Source organism: Salvia hispanica, chromosome 1 (genome assembly GCF_029641045.1).
Source record: "Salvia hispanica isolate PSC_SH4W2 chromosome 1, Shi_PSC_v1, whole genome shotgun sequence".
Lineage (NCBI taxonomy): Eukaryota > Viridiplantae > Streptophyta > Magnoliopsida > Lamiales > Lamiaceae > Salvia > Salvia hispanica.
Genome location: NC_142692.1, coordinates 47532281 through 47548684, shown reverse-complemented (window position 1 = coordinate 47548684; position 16404 = coordinate 47532281). Strand labels below are relative to the sequence as shown.

General features: G+C 38.8%; 2 protein-coding genes across 2 annotated transcripts; one reads left to right on the top strand and one right to left on the bottom strand.

The window, feature by feature from the left end:
- The first annotated feature begins 2605 nt into the window (after positions 1–2605).
- On the top strand, positions 2606–3459 carry LOC125224243 (pathogenesis-related thaumatin-like protein 3.5). Its single transcript, XM_048127610.2, has 2 exons — positions 2606–2654; positions 2731–3459. Exons 1-2 carry the CDS (start codon positions 2612–2614, stop codon positions 3420–3422), a joined length of 735 nt encoding a protein of 244 aa, XP_047983567.2. The 5' UTR covers positions 2606–2611; the 3' UTR covers positions 3423–3459.
- A 2257-nt stretch (positions 3460–5716) lies between these two features.
- LOC125223504 (uncharacterized) lies at positions 5717–11858 on the bottom strand. Its single transcript, XM_048126682.2, has 17 exons — positions 11344–11858; positions 10486–10842; positions 10248–10388; positions 9885–10017; positions 9664–9777; positions 9496–9569; positions 9338–9412; positions 8817–8909; positions 8626–8686; positions 8050–8382; positions 7827–7953; positions 7643–7742; positions 7258–7327; positions 6957–7109; positions 6787–6882; positions 6329–6648; positions 5717–6251 (listed from the first exon to the last, which is right to left on the bottom strand). The coding sequence occupies exons 1-17, from the start codon at positions 11431–11433 to the stop codon at positions 6069–6071; spliced, it is 2520 nt and encodes an 839-aa protein (XP_047982639.2). The 5' UTR covers positions 11434–11858; the 3' UTR covers positions 5717–6068.
- Positions 11859–16404: the final 4546 nt, after the last annotated feature.

Sequence of the window (16404 nt, the reverse complement as noted above, 5' to 3'; positions counted from 1 at the left end):
GGTCCGCCGACATGTTCGATGAGTATCTGCAATGCGGCGAGACGACTGGCAACGAGTGCCTGAAGAATTTCTGTCAGGGCGTGCGAGAGATATTTGGGGAGCACTACCTTCGCTCGCCGGACGCAGCTGACTGCCAGTTCCTACTGGATTGGCACTGGAGGACCCACGGCTTTCCGGGGATGCTCGGCAGCATCGACTGTATGCACTGGCAGTGGAAGAACTGCCCAACCGCGTGGCGAGGCCAGTTTACTACCGGCTACAAAGGTACGCATCCCACCATCATTCTTGAAGCCGTTGCCGACCAACGGCTTTGGATTTGGCATGCTTATTTTGGTATAGCCGGGTCGAACAACGACCTAAATGTTCTCAATTCCTCGCCCCTTTTCAACGAGCGGATCAACGGATTAGGCCCCTCCATCGAATTCACGGCCAATGGCAATGTGCATAACATGGGGTACTACCTGGCTGACGGCATCTATCCGCAATGGCCCGTGTTTCTGAAGACGATCAGATGCCCACTCGGAGATAGAAGAAGGTATTTTGCCCGAGCGCAAGAGTCTGCGCGCAAGGATGTGGAGAGGGCATTTGGGGTGCTCCAATCGCGATTTGCACTGGTAAAGGGTCCGACGCGCTTTTTCTACCAGGGGGATATTGCCGATATCATGTATGCGTGCATCATCATGCATAACATGATCATCGAAGATGAACACGAAGGCGTCCTCGACGTCACCAACGACCCAAGTGTTGCATCATCGAGTCACGGTGTCTCAACCGAGTCCGCCCGCCAGGGTGTACCGCACAACGAACATGAACGGTTCCAGGCGTTCATGGACATACACCAGAAGGAGGCCCATCAAGCACTACAACACGATATCATCGAAGAATTGTGGGCAAATAGAAACCGCGCCCACCGCCCTTGAATTTTTTTTTCTTTGAATTTTTTTTTTGATTTTTTATTTCCATTCGTGTACTTTTTTTTTTTTTAATTTTCTTCGTTGTAATGTGTACCCGTGTTTAATACAACGAACTTTATTACTATTTATTTGATTTATCTTTATAAATTAAATAAGCTAGCTTTATTATATATAAAAATAAAACAATTAAATTAGTGATGATGTAAAAATGAAATGTTGAGTTAGGGAGAAATAAGGGAGAAATAAGGGAGAAACCATTGTAGGGGTTGGCTAAAAACTGGGGATAAAATGTGATGCTGATGTGGCGCTGATGTGGCAGGAGTTAGGGAGAAATAAGGGAGAAATAAGGGAACTCCATTGGGAGTGCTCTGATTGCACTAATACAAGGTATTGCATTTCAACCCATAAGTTAAAGTCCGTACTTTAAATCAAGTAAATGAGTAATGGAATTATAATGTAATTACATGGGTAGTCTTAATCTAACTTATAATATGTGATATTTCAAAATTTAAGTTGTAAGTCTAGGTTTTGAGATTGGATCTGCGGCATCTTCAGTGTCAAATAAATTACACTTATATACACAATTTTTTTAAATCTTTTTATCAATATTTTTATGTTCTGTTAAAAAAAAGTTATGGGGCTTATTCTATTGACTGAACGTGTTTGGTGAACCTTTTTTTTCTTGTAAACCATTTTCTTATTAACTTACCTAATACCACAAACTAATTACTATTCCGGTAAAACATTATCTTTTTCATGAAGTTCTATAGTTTCTCGAAAGGGACACGGTAAAGGCTGTTTCAGAATGTTGATTGAATCCTACTAAATACTAATTATTGCAATCAGATCTTAATATCATCACACACTTCTTAAAATTCCGACAACTAATTATAAGAGCTACATATCCTATAAAATTCAAACGGCACTAAATATCTCTAATACTATAATCAGTAATGATTGTATTATGTCCCAGCTAACGTTAAGTGTAACATATTATTGTGGATAAAATAATTTCACAGTAAAAAACTTCTTACTCTTTCAAGAATATAAAATTAGCTACGTAATTACATGCGTTGAAAATACCACTTATGACGCAAAAGAACGTGTCTATGAATTGACGACAAATTATCTTAATTTTTTTACTTTTTTAGGACACTTTCATCTCCATCTTCTAATTTTAGTTATGACACCATTGATAAAAACATTTCTTAAATGTAAATGTTATATTTATAAAGATAAATTAGTTTACTTAATTCCATAAAAACGTCTTTGGCAATATTTGTGGAATTGTGGTAGTGTTTATTTAAATATCAATTAATATATATTTAAAATGTTCGTTGAGCTCGATTAAGTTCGTAGCCTTTGATAAATAAAGCACCAATTTCGATTTGTTATTCGACTCAATTGTGTTCAGTTACACCAATGTCGTCTGAATGAACTCTAAAAATATAGTAGTATGTATCTGTAGTACAAGATTATGTAATGTAAGAATTTGCCTCTTAACTGCCTCTCTTTCACCATGAACTCTTCATGAATACTCAAAGCTAATCTAATATTCTCACACCTGAAACTGACATTTGATCACGTACAATAGTTGTTGCTCATCTTTCTATTTTTAAAATGCTTCAAAAATTTTAAATTACCAAATTTTCCATGTCTATAAATTGACACCATTAAGTTGAAAATTTTAGACTAAAATGGTGGGCATATCCCAACTTCTTCTCCAGCTCTTCTCCATAGGTAATCATATTCCATCAAATCAAAATAGTTTAATTTTGATTGTTTTAATTTAATTTCGTTATTGATTGATGATCAGGTCTGTTGAGAATGGCCTCAGCGACGATCTTCACTCTCCAAAACAGCTGCAGTTATACAATCTGGCCCGGCACACTTTCCGGCAACGGCGCCGCCGTCCTCGGCGGCGGCGGCTTCGCACTGGCCCCCGGCGACACCGTCCAGCTCCCGGCCCCGGAGGGCTGGTCGGGCCGCTTCTGGGCCCGGACGGGCTGCGACTTCGACGACGCCGGAAAAGGGCCGTGCGCCACCGGCGACTGCGGCGGCGCCATCCAGTGCTCCGGCGGCGGCGTGCCGCCGGTGTCCCTGGCGGAGTTCACGATCGGCAGCGGGGCGGCCGGGAAGGACTTCTACGACGTGAGCCTGGTGGACGGGTACAATGTGGGGATATCGGTGCAGGCCTCCGGTGGCTCCGGCGACTGCCAGTCGGCCGGGTGCGTGTCGGACGTGAACGCGAACTGCCCGAGGGAGCTGCAGGTGGTGGACGGGGGCGGCGCGGTGGTGGCGTGCCGGAGCGCGTGCGCGGCGTTCGAGACGCCCGAGTTCTGCTGCACGGGGGCCCACGCGACGTCGGCCACGTGCGGGCCGACGTCGTACTCGGACATGTTCAAGAGTGCGTGCCCGGCCGCGTATAGCTATGCGTACGATGATTTGTCGAGCACGTGCACTTGCACTGCCTCTGATTATTTGATCGTGTTTTGTCCTTCAACCTGAATTTTATTCGTATTGTTAATGGATTTTTATTTTAACAGTGCTACTTCTAATATGTCTACTTTATGCATTGGATTAACATACTAAAAGCTAATGGATTACTTAATAGTAGTTGAACTATGTGTTATTTAATCTATACTATAATACCTATATCCATGTTGCAGTTACTCTATATATTGCACAATATACAGGTAGAAATCTCTAATTCTCTTATAAAGAACATATATAAAGATAATGCGTATGTTCTATGAAGATTTCTTGGTTTTTTCCATAGAACGATTGTGGTGAGGAATTATTCTTGCGTTGGATTGGAAATGCACGTGCATACCGATAGTAGTGGATTCACCTGTTGGATTCAATCAATCGTGGAAAAGAAACTATGTAACTCGTAAGTTCTCTAATCGTTGTGTTATATGCTCAGTATATAATTATGTTATGAATTTAGATCTTTTTACTGCCAGTAATTTTCGCTGCATATCATTAGATGATGACATGAATTCCTAATGCAGATGCAAGCATGATGGTATAAAGCATATTTTTCTCATTTGTACTAATAATGTTTCAACTTTTCATTGGTAGAAGGTATATGTTGGATTTGGTGAAGTGGGGATTGTTTACACTTTATACTTTCATAACTTATAAGTTTAAAATGTGATATAAGCTCTTGTAATAAGCTCAACTAAACACTCATAAATTTGGTGGTAAGCCAAACAAGTAGGTTGGCTGTTATTATGTTACTGTCTTTATATTTAAGCTCGCTTTGTAGTTAGTTACATATATTTGGAGTCATTTGACAACTTCATTTTCCAACCCCTGTTGCATATGTATATGATCGGTTTCAGCATTTTTGGGACAAAGCTATTTTTAGCTACTTTATGTTGTAGCCTTATTTATTCTGGATAACTAAGATTACTTAGAAAAATAGACTTGTTAAAGTATCACATATTTTTAATGAGAATGCAATCAAATTGCAAATGTAGCAGAAGATCTTAGAGCATCCACGATGGATGCTCTAGTGGAAGCCCTAGTGAGAGCCCTAGTGGTTGCCACGTCAGCATGCCCTATCTTTTTGCAATGGTGGAGCCCTAGTGGATGATGCCCTATCTCTTATCCATTTTTCATTTCAATTTTAATGTTATTTTTTTATATTTTCACATATTATAAATAGAAAAATTAAATGCTAAATTAAATGAAAATCATGCATTACTTAATTTTTTTTTAAAAATTATAAATTATATATTTAATTTTAATTAAATAAAAAATAGCAAAATATAAATACAATATTATGCAACACAATAAATTTAAATAAAACACTTACATTAATCGAATAAAATGAGTAAAGTATAATAAAGGTCAAAATAAAAAAAGTACGTTGAGTTTGGGACTTGAACACACAATCTCTATAATTTTCCAAGATATATTTTCCATTTGGCTAAACATAGATTATACATTGAAATCAAACAAACTTTTAGCAACAAAAAACTCTCTTTTAAGTGTAAAACTAATTGTCCCACATCGAAATCACAAACAAATTTAGAGTTGAAAACCTATCTATAAAATTATCATTTGTCTCACATCAAAGTCATAATGAAAGTTGGAGTTGAAAACCTATCTATAAAAGGTTTACTCAAGTAATGCAATACTTGCTCATTTAGTATGAAGGATTATATTCTATAAAATATATTCTTTCACTAATTCACGGATCCTTCTTTTTAGTATGGATCGTTGTGAAATTATAGTTTTTATTTCAAGTTAAAAAATGAATTTTTAATTTAAAAATCGATTTTTTAGAATTAAAAATCAGTTTTTATAATTAAAAATCAATTTTTTTATAAATTTTTTTTTAAGATCGGGCTCGGGCGTTTTATCGCAATGGGCGCCCGATCTCTCGCCCGATGGATCGGGCGAGAGATCGGTCGCGACCGAACTCTCGGTCGCGCTCGGGCGTGACCGACGCCTACAATGGATGCCCGACCACGCCCGAGCCCGATCTCGGCCGATCGGGCGCGCATTGTGGATGCTCTTAGGTTGGATATTATTTTTCTAATTTCACGGGTAAAAATTATTCGGTTGCATTCTTTTGTTCTTTATGGAGTATTAAGTTGATTTTATTAGCATATTTATTAATACAGACAAGTTTTATGTATCATTACAGAATAAATGAGTATCACGTCATCACTAAAGTAAAGATTCGTTTATCTATTACAAAAAAATAAATACTTACATAAGTATTTTATGATATGTTTACATGATTTCAAAAACCAAAATAAATATTCTTGTTTACTGATTGGCATTGATTTGAGTTAGGAAAAAGGACCAATAATTGAAACTTAGATTTCACAAAAGCCTTCAGCCAAGCAACATTTGCTATCTCATTCTCCAATTTTCTACTCACTTTTTACATCTGGACTTCCTTCTTCGAAAGCCAAAACTTGATATCAATCCCTCCCAATCATTTTTTAAACAATTTTTTGGGGTGGGAAAAATGAAACTCTAAACTAAAGCACCTTAATATGTGCCTGCTCTTTTTTCTTCCTACACAGCCTATCCATATATGGCGATATTGTAGAAAAAAAAAGGATAGCTCTAAAGCTTCCTACAATTTACATACTCCCTTACGGGAAATCCTACCTCGCGGGATTAATATAATCATAACCACGAACTCAGTTCACCCCACCCCGTGCATAAACCTTCCCCCTCTTCTTCGTTGCTAAATAGGGTCTGGTCCGAGCAATCCAGTGATGCCCCGCACGCTAAGTTGTACGATTGGCATGCAGAGTGGCATACTCGTAGCCGGTTGTCCTCATTCCGTTCGCACTTTTGAATAGATATCTAGTTCAACCGATCAAACAAATAATGAGTTTTTTCATTTTAGGAACACACATTAAGAGGATTGTGGAGAAACTCACCCAGCAAGCTAATCGTTTGGCAGCTCCATCGCAATCTCTGCCTCTGATATAATTTAGAAACTTACGTGGGCCACCAGGGAAAAGACGATGGTAGTTGGGCATCACGACAACTTCTTCTAGCTGTTGTAGGATGCTTAGCTCACTAGGTGCACAATGCTGCCCCGACATATCGTTCTCAAGGACAGATTTGCACACTGAAAGACTTGGGAGGAGCGTGGAACTGTTCTGGCATGTGTAACCAGCGTAGTCAGAGCAACGAAACTCACAGACACCGTTGTCACAGACCCCACCATGAAGACTGCATTGTTCGTCACAAGTGGCTGCAGATGGCAAAGCAAATGTAGAATGTTTCTTGAGTCATGTAATTCGAAGGCACCAACACAGTCGAGATCCTATCGCACAATTGATGAAAATAACAAGCCGGCGAAATAGGAAATAAATCGATTTGATTGCAATACCTGTAGAGCAGTCAATTCCAGTGTACCTGGGTTGACAATTGCAAACACCTTCCCTAAGGCACTTGCCTCGACCCCCACAATTGTTAGGGCAAGATCCTACAAACGGACAAGGAGATGAGTTGGGAAACAGATAGGGATTGCGGTGCGAAATAAAAGTTTTGACCACTTACGCTGGCTACAATCATGACCCTCAAACCCCAAAAAGCACTGACATCTTCCGTCAATGCAATCACCATTAAAACGACAGGAATTAGGACATTGACCAGATACAGGGGCTGGATTTACATTGCAGAGTTCGTGATATGCAGGGCAGATCAGCTCACCTAGAGCATGAGCATGAAAATAATCAATAAGTAAACATGCATCAAGATGCAGCTTATAAATGAAACGAATGCATTGAGTTGTCAGTGCATGTGTGAAAATGTTTGTGTGCGCACAGGACAAATAACCTATAGAAAACAATGATGTTACCATTAAAGCCAGAAAATTTTATGGGTCCACCAGCTTGAGGACATACTTTCCAAAGTCCATCCACCGCAACCTAACAAGACAGCAAAAATGTACTCTTAGAGTCAGAGTTGAAAACACACATGTATTATCTAAAGTCTGAAGCTCAACAGAAGATTAAACGGGAAGGTATTACAGCCTGCTGTTTTGCTCGTTTCTCGTGCCTAAATATTAAACCTTTGAATAATTCAAAAGTTTTAAGCTTTTCAAATATTTATCAAATCAGTAAGTCCCAAATTATGGAAAAGGGTGATTATGATCTCCAATATCAACTTACAAGCACTAGCTACAGAACTACAGATACACACACTGACACAATACATAAGTATATATATAGAGCAAACTGTACCTCCAATGAGTTGTTTAAACATCTGTGCTGATAACAACCATTTCCCTGGCTAGTCGACGCTCTAACGAACCCAGTACGTACTAAATTTGAGGCCATGCATCTGTTATCCGAAGATACAACAACTGTAAATATGACATGTACGGATTTCATAATTGACCACAAATAGTAGAATTAAAAAACTCACCTTGAATTACTTCCCCGCACTTCACCCAACATACTGTCAGGTGCCCTAGCACTGTTAATATCCGTACATGAACCGTCAGAATATGCTACAAAATACGTGCAATAATCAGCCAATGATGACTGACCGCCTGCAAAAAATAGAAAGCACAATAAGGTCACCAAGCCAGTTAAAATGAGAAATTATGAAAAATGTTCAATTCAATGGAGGCAACAGCAGACCCCACCTTTATTAGCTTGTGAAAAGTAGCGAGCCCACTGCGGAAGATCACGGCTGTAGTTTACAATAGGACAATAGCCTTCTGCCTCCCTATTGTATGTACATCCAGAAAACTGTGTCGAGTTGCAGAGATAGGCACCCTTCCACTGATTGCAGGGCAAAGTAACAAACTCAGTTCCCTGGTTGTGGCCCCAGTCAAGATGTTCTTCCATGCTGTAATTAGCCTGGTACCATCCACTGTCCTCAAGTAAAGCGAGTGTCATCTTAGAAACAACCGATCTTGTATCAACTGAGCCCGTCATAATCTCATTCATTAGAAGTCTTTTCTCCCAATGAGATCCTGTGTTTAAAATATTAATTACTATAAACTATAAGCATCAGCCAAACTCTACCTTACATAAATGTGTGCAATCTAGGGTGAAGACTCAACACGAGCATTTGGATTTAAGTTTTAGGAATGGTCATACCAAATCCTAGAATGTCTGAATTAATATGCAAAATAAAATAAAAACAATTTGATGATGATATGAAATAACACCGTACACCCTGTCAGGTGTTACTGCACAATAAAATTACAGCCAACCTGATGTACCGCGCCCACCACCATCTTCAAGCTCCAAACCGGTAAAATTCTCAGAGAAAGCCTGCCAACAGATATTTTTTAAAGCTTACAAACTACACACGGAAATAAAATCAAAATAGTTCTTCTCGACATTTTCCAGTACAAGAAACATTTACAATAGATATTTGATAAAATGGGACTTATATCTCTACCCCGTAGTGATAGCGAGAGTGCATTATAACTCGAGGAAGCACCACTCTTGTTACCATCCGTCCTAATTTTTCATCCATGACTTGTTCTGTTACCTGCAAAGAGATTTTACATGAAATAATCATAAGGATACATCTTAAAGCCATGATAGTTGTGTAAAAAAACCACACACAGATAAAGTGGGGGTCAAGCAGCTGTATTTCCCTTGATAACTCAAAGAAGGGCCCCATGTTGGGAACTGCTCCATTATAAGTAGGGGGAAGCCCAAAGAACGATTGGGAAAACAGTCTAGTTTAAATAAATTAATAGTCCATCACTGAGGTCCTAAACACCAAGATCCAATTAAGATTATGAAAGACTCTTAAACAAGATAAGATTCCTGCACCATCACATTCAATGTGGAAAAATGGCATTTCAATATTTATAATGTCAGACTGACAATCTCATACACGTAAATTCATAGTGCTGGTCCAATGATAAAGTTCCTGATAACCGCTAAGTTGAAAATTAATTTAAGATTTACCTGGATACGCCTTCTTTTCCTCTCATCTCGAAAGTGAGCAAAGGCATGGGGATCGAATCCAAGAACATGCATAACCTACAAAAAGTAAAACATGATCAGTATATATCCAATCAATATAAGCAACCTGACTTTCTAAGAGTTTGCTTGAGTTAAGTTACCTCATGGATTAGTGTAGCTGAAAGTAATGACTCCGCTTCCGCAGTCAAGTGCCGAGGTGCAACATTCACATGCCCTACTTGCCAAAAAAAATATTGGTCACTAAACTTCCACTTTCAATGCTAGCTATATATAACAAGAATTCGCTACTTCAAGTGAAACAACCATACCAGCAATAGCACGACCCCACTGATCTCGTTCACATGCAACAGCCCAAGCAAGTGTGTTTCCAGTTGTTGGTCTTGTAGTAACCAAGAGAACTAAATCTGCATTGGCTACACCTTCTGAAAAGATGAAAAATATGTATTTAATAATGCCGGAATTTTGAGAAAACCAACAGATGGAAACGTTTAATGAACTGAAGTGTTATAGACTTTTGCAAGAGATAAACCTTCGACATATTCTCTAGGAAGTTGCACACCTCCGTCTTGACCGCAAGCAGAGTATCCACTCAACCGCAAGTTCCCCCTCACAGGCTCAACAGAGAGCGCTCTTTTGAACCAATCTGCTGTTTGCCCAAGAGCCTGTAGAAGATGAGGATATTATAACATGATCATATGGAATAATTAAAGGACTAAAGGGTCCTTCAAAAACATATTTTTCAAGCTACACCCATCAATAATCTATGTATCATGCAGCAACTCCTGAAAGGATTAGACTAGAAATTTCTTAAACAAACTCTACTTTTGCATTCTACAAACTCCATCAAGGTTACAGTTAACACCATATAGAAACAAAAGAAATAAAACAAAACCTTGCGAAGACGAAGTTTCTTGTCCTCCTCAGCTATGTCATCTAGTGTACAATTATACCAACAGTCCCCATAAATAGGAGGATCCGCTTGAGGGTTACAAGATGGTCCACCAGAGTAAGAGGCTCCAGCTGGTTCCCCCAACTGGAAAAAGAAACACAGGCATGAAGGGATGCAAATCCAGCATCAGTATCAAATCAAAAGCACAAACACAAATTTTCATGTTTCTGAAAATACTTGCCTTTACAATGTCCCCCACATTCCGGCAGTCCCTATCTGAAGAATGCCCTACAGCATCATAATTTAAGTAAATTCTAATGGGTTGCTTAGCTTCGGTATGCCACACTGGCAATTCAGAAACACCAAGCAGTCCACGTCCCTTTCTCTTTAGGGACTTGGAATGATCAGGCTCAACATAGAGCTGAGCAGACACGGAATAAACCTTGCGTCCAGGTCTCTTCCTTTGCTCGATAATTTGATCGTGAATGCACGAATGTGATAGTATGTTATCTTTGTCTTTATCAAGTACTCTCCTTTGAGATTGGAATCCTTCGGTTGTTACAAAAGCAGCTTCCAACAGAAGCAACACCAATAATATCTGAGATCGATAGAGATAACTTAGAAGACATAAACTAATTGTGTAAAAGAACTCCTAATTCCTTTAGAGAAATACAAACTCCATAAGCTTAGCAGACCTGACGAAACAGCCCCTCAAGTAAACCCAACAGCCAAATCCCCCCAGAAAATGATAGATACCAATGTAGCATACATAAATTTAAATTTTAGTAAAAATATAGCCTCACCAAGGAATGAAAAGACAACAGAGTCACAAAAATTAGTCAATTAAGCAAAACACTTAATCCTAATAAAAAAAAATTGTCAAAGAACCCAGAAAGGAATTTTTCCAGAAGATAAGAAATAGTAATTTTTTAAAAAAAAGCAAATACAGACACCCTCCTCCTTCCATGAACAATCATCCATAGTTTAAGTATCAATGCTCGTCAAAAGAGTAAATAACTTATAAAATTGTGGAACCAAAAATCATCTCTTTTTTCTAGTGTCCAACATTAACTTAACAAAAATGAAATCCAATCCTAACCTTGAGGCAAATGCCAGCAAGATTCAGTTCAAATCTCGGGAGTGAAGAAACCTCTCCAGCGCATCGGCTACATCGAACCCTCAACTCCATTAAACGACGAATTCTCACATGAACAACCTCAATTGAATCAATTCTCCGCCGCTCTCCTGATCGGCTCCGACCCCTGCAAAAGCCTCGAAACTCGCCGCATTATAGGCGGTGCACAAAACCCAGAAGCTGTAAACCCTCAAACCCCATAAATATGGCAAAGGGGGCTCAGCTTTTGAAGAACTCTGCCGAAAAAAACGATCTTTTTCTCTCTTTTGCTATGCGTGAGCTCTGTGTATTGATTTGTCCAATTCCCAGTAGCAAAATCTCGCAGATTCTTCAGTTTAGGGGAGAGAAAGGAGAAAAGAGTAGAGTGCGCATTCACAGTAGAGAGAAATAGACGAAGATATAGTGAAAGATGAAGAAATTTTGGTCTGTTTTGAATGGGTAAAGTAAGAATTGGTGATGGTGGTGTGTGAATTGAATTCATGTTCACGCGTATACATATACTGTATTTAATAAAATTTGATTAGTATTATCTCTTACGAAACAGGCTACAACAAGAATCCAATTATGTTACTTTCCTTCGATTGAATTTTTTAGTGGTTGGTTGCCCTATTCTTCATCCTTCGTTTCTTTTGAGAATTTGAGAACATAAATTTGACTTGGTATAATTTTTATTTTTTGATTCATTATTTCATAAATTGAAACTAAGAGATAATTTCATTTAGTTCGCTTGGTTAGTTATGATAATTTCGGAAGTAATTTGGTGTCTTATTTTCAAATTTGTGTATGTTTTCATCCGATTTTGATGTATTAGTAGAAAGTGAAAAAGAATCATTAAGGTATGGAAAGGTAATGTATGATTTCCTATGCTCTAAACCAAGTATTCTTAATATGGAATTTATGACTTTGGATATTAGTTTATAAATACAAATTTTTTATGATCCGTTTGCTAGCATGTTATCTTTAAGGGTGTCTCCACCGGCACTCCTCCCGTTCACCCGTCGGCGACGTCCGATCGGACGGGCGCCGTAGGGAGCGGGAAGGGCGCCCACGCCCGTCCCGAGTGCCCCTGCGAAGGGCTCGCCCCTCGCGTCGACGTCCGACCGAACGTCCGCCACTGTGGCGAAGGTCGGACGTCCAGAATTTTTAAATTTTTTTAAAAAAAAAAAAAAAACTCTATGAATAGGGCTCATCCAACATCATTTCATTCACACCACTTGTGTTGACAAGTTTCTCTCTCTAACCTCTTTTTTCAATTATCTATAATGGCGAGTAGTCGTGCGGGTGGTAGTGGCGGAGGCGCTAGTGATAGTGATGGCTTTAGTGATGATGAATTGGATTTCGTTGTGCAAGCGGCGATTGATCGACGGATCCGGCAGAGGCAGAGGCAGCAGGCGGCCGTGCCTCGGCCGATCCATCGCCGACGGCATGTACCCCGGGACCACATTGCTGCACATATTCGGTTGTATGAGGACTACTTTGCTCTAGAGTCGCGTTTTGGGGATGCCTTATTCCGCCGACGTTTTAGGATGCATCGTCCTCTGTTTATGCATATCGTTGGTGCATTAGAGAGGAGGTACGAGTTTTTTAGAATCAGGGAGGATGCGGCTGGCAAACCCGGACACACGCCAATACAGAAGTGTACGGCCGCAATCAGGCAACTGGCGTACGGAGGCCCGGCCAACATGTTCGACGAGTACCTCCACATTGGGGAGTCTTCAGCCGTCGAGTGTCTGTTGGAGTTTTGCGCGGGCGTTAGAGCGATATTCGGGGATCAGTATCTTCGGCGTCCGAGCCCCGAAGACTGCCAGCGGCTGATTAATATGCACGGGTCGGTGCACGGGTTCCCTGGGATGTTGGGCAGCATCGATTGTATGCATTGGGAGTGGAGGAACTGCCCCGCCGCCTGGAAGGGGATACACACTTCCGGCTTCAAAGCCAAGCATCCCACGTTGATCCTTGAAGCTGTAGCTAACTACCGGCTATGGATATGGCATGCTTATTTTGGAGTGGCCGGGTCGAACAACGACATCAACGTCCTCCAGTCGTCGCCCCTGTTCAACGATCAGTGCAATGGTGTTCGTCCCGCCATCAGTTTCGTCGCCAATGGCAACCAGCACAACATAGGATACTATTTGGTGGATGGGATATACCCAAACTGGCCCGTCTTTGTGAAGACGATCAAGCATGCGATCGGGCCAAAGAAGTCCTACTTTGCGACCCAGCAGGAGGCAGCGCGCAAGGATGTTGAGCGTGCATTTGGTGCGCTCCAGAGTCGATGGGCGATGGTGAAGGGTCCGGCACGGCAGTGGTATATTCCCAACATCGGCGACATCATGTACGCGTGTATCATTTTGCACAACATGATTGTCGAAAGTGAAGGGGACGAACTGACTCAGTGGACCAGCGAAGATGACACGGGTGCCGGTCCAAGCTACGGCGTGGCCACCGCGAATGTGAACATGGGGGTACCTCATGGAGAGGTTGAGCGGTGCGGCAAAGAAATGCCCATATTCGACTTCAGGAGGATATCATCGAAGAGGTTTGGACGCGGAGGGGTGGACACTGATGTGGTTGTTTTTTTTTTTTTTCTATCTACTATGTAATTTTTTTTTCGAATGATGTATGTGTTTTTTTTAATAAAATATTCGTATTTGTGTCGAATTTTAATTCCGTGAATTTTAATTTAATTGTGAATTAATTTAATTGTGGGAAGGGCTAGTGGGAAGGGCTAGTGATGTGGCAGTGGAATGGGAAGGGCTAGTGTTGACGTGGCATGGGAAGGGCTAGTGGGAGGGGCGCCACCGGAGACACCCTAACTTCTGTAATGCCCTCATGTTGCTGGAAATATCTTTATAGCCCAAATAAACTCTACCGCAACATGATTCACCAGTCGACTGTCAAAGATTTTGCTATTAAATGTGTATTGCCAGTGTTGAACTTCATAAAGATGGACCGATATTGTTTTTTAATCCTAAAACGATACATCTTTGTTTGAACAACGTGGTATACCATGTCAGTTGATGAGATTATGTACAAGAGTGGGAGGTATGGTATAAGATAAAATCATCAGCTTCGAGCCAATCATGATGCACACCAATGCCTCTACCAAATGTGGCTCAAACTAATTCTAAAATTGTAATATGTCATTTACCTAAGCTAAAGGTGGTTTCACTAGCAATGTTGAGCTTGGTATTATAAATATATCATCTGTAATGAGTGAAATGATTGGATAGCTAGTTTCATTTCTCGTTTTATATGTACCATCCTTGTGAAGAGAGTCATGCTAATATCCTTTACATGACATGACTCCAAAAGATCAAAACTAGATTATATCGAATTTTCCATCTCATCGGCTAGATAGTTATCCACTTTATTAGATATTTATTTATGTTAGGTCTTCATAAACATCATAAAGAAGTGCACTAAAACTAAAATGACATCATAAAAATTCTTAAGAAAATGTACAAATGTTTTGCAATTGGTTGTCCGATCTGTTCTTTACCCTTTACATTATCCTAAATTCCTAATCCTCTGCAATTCGCATATTAAATTTGTAGATGTTCTACATTACTAACTGAAGTCACATTTATATTAATAAATGTATTTAACTAAGATTTAATGTTTATTAAATAGACAATTTAACAACTGATATTTGATGCTTAGAAAATACTAGTAATGAACTGTGACTATTTTGATTCCAGCGTTAAATACAAATTAATTAAGCTAATATTATCATGATCATTTTGCTTTAAAAGTTCATTAAGTATATTAAATCATCATCATTCTCTTATAACTTTAACATACGAATTCAACAATGTGATTATTTAGTAACTCGTATATCAAAGTATAATGTTAACTTTAAAAATGAATTACGATGAGGCCTTTTTTTAGAATTCAAGTTTCATTTAGAATTATATCTAGGTTAAGATTAAAAAAAATATTTGATATATATCACTACCCTATTTTTTGGTATGTATTGCTTTTCGGTAATACCGCGGAGTATGAAAATTCATACAATTACTGTACCGAAAAATTAAATACTTGGTTCCTTAAAGAGTCGATAAATTTTATTGTTAAATAGTACTAGCAGTATAAGTTTTTGTATTATATGTGTAAATTCGATATATGAGTCAGTTTATTATATTAAAACATCTAACGTATTAAGACATGTTATATTCGAACCAATCCCTGGTTGGTTTGTGTAGTTTTTTTTTTTTTTTTCACTTTTATAACGACGTCAACTTTTTGACAATTCAATATTATTACTATCCAAAACTAATTTATGTAGTGTATTTGTAACTTTACTCAATTTGAGTAGTACCTTTAATATTTGACAGCATTTCCCTTTTTTTGTGATATTTTCTGGTAATCTAACCGGACCCACTTGCTTCTATGACAACTAGACTTTGAATTTGTTAAACGTATAAAGTTTCAAGTTTGGATAAAGCTTGATCTAGCTATTATTAAGTAATTAGTTTTATATTATTGATGTTGAAAAGGGGTGCACGCTATTATGCAATGAATAAGAATGATTATTGACATAGCATGTTGTTACGGTAAATATGGCGTGAGATATTGCGAGTGGTGTAAAAATATTTAGAGATCAATGGTAATTATGTTAGAATATTCGTATGAATTATTCTTACAATATGCAAATAATATTAACGGGCTTGTTTTTTTATTGGCTTAGCTTCTACTGTATTAATTTTTGTTAACTTCTTTAAGTAATCTGTTATGTTGTTAGCAATTTTTCAAACAAATTAGTTTTGGTATGTCAAATCAATTTTGATGTTTTTATCGACCCAATTCGTCCCAACTGAAATTACCTTCGTAAATTCAATTATATAAAGACAAACTAATTTTGTAGTAAATCCCAAGCAAACATCATTGACTGCAATTCGACCGAATCCAATCTGAGCTATCCACTAATTAATTCGAGGCATAGATTTGGAATTTGGAAGCTAGCTAGAGTAAATGAGTAATTAGTGAAGAAGAAAATTTTGAATGAAATTAAAATAATTGTTT

What these genes read in the sequence shown, in the direction of transcription:
- LOC125224243 (XM_048127610.2), top strand. Translation starts at nt 2,612, where the DNA reads ATGGTGGGCATATCCCAACTTCTTCTCCAGCTCTTCTCCATAG. An exon ending in TCTCCAGCTCTTCTCCATAG is followed by an intron (nt 2,655 to 2,730) that starts GTAATCATATTC and finishes ATTGATGATCAG; the next exon opens with GTCTGTTGAGAATGGCCTCA.
- LOC125223504 (XM_048126682.2), bottom strand. Translation starts at nt 11,433, where the DNA reads ATGGAGTTGAGGGTTCGATGTAGCCGATGCGCTGGAGAGGTTTCTTCA. An exon ending in ACTCTCGCTATCACTACGGG is followed by an intron (nt 8,687 to 8,816) that starts GTAGAGATATAA and finishes ATCTGTTGGCAG; the next exon opens with GCTTTCTCTGAGAATTTTAC. An exon ending in AAAATTTTCTGGCTTTAATG is followed by an intron (nt 7,110 to 7,257) that starts GTAACATCATTG and finishes CTCATGCTCTAG; the next exon opens with GTGAGCTGATCTGCCCTGCA.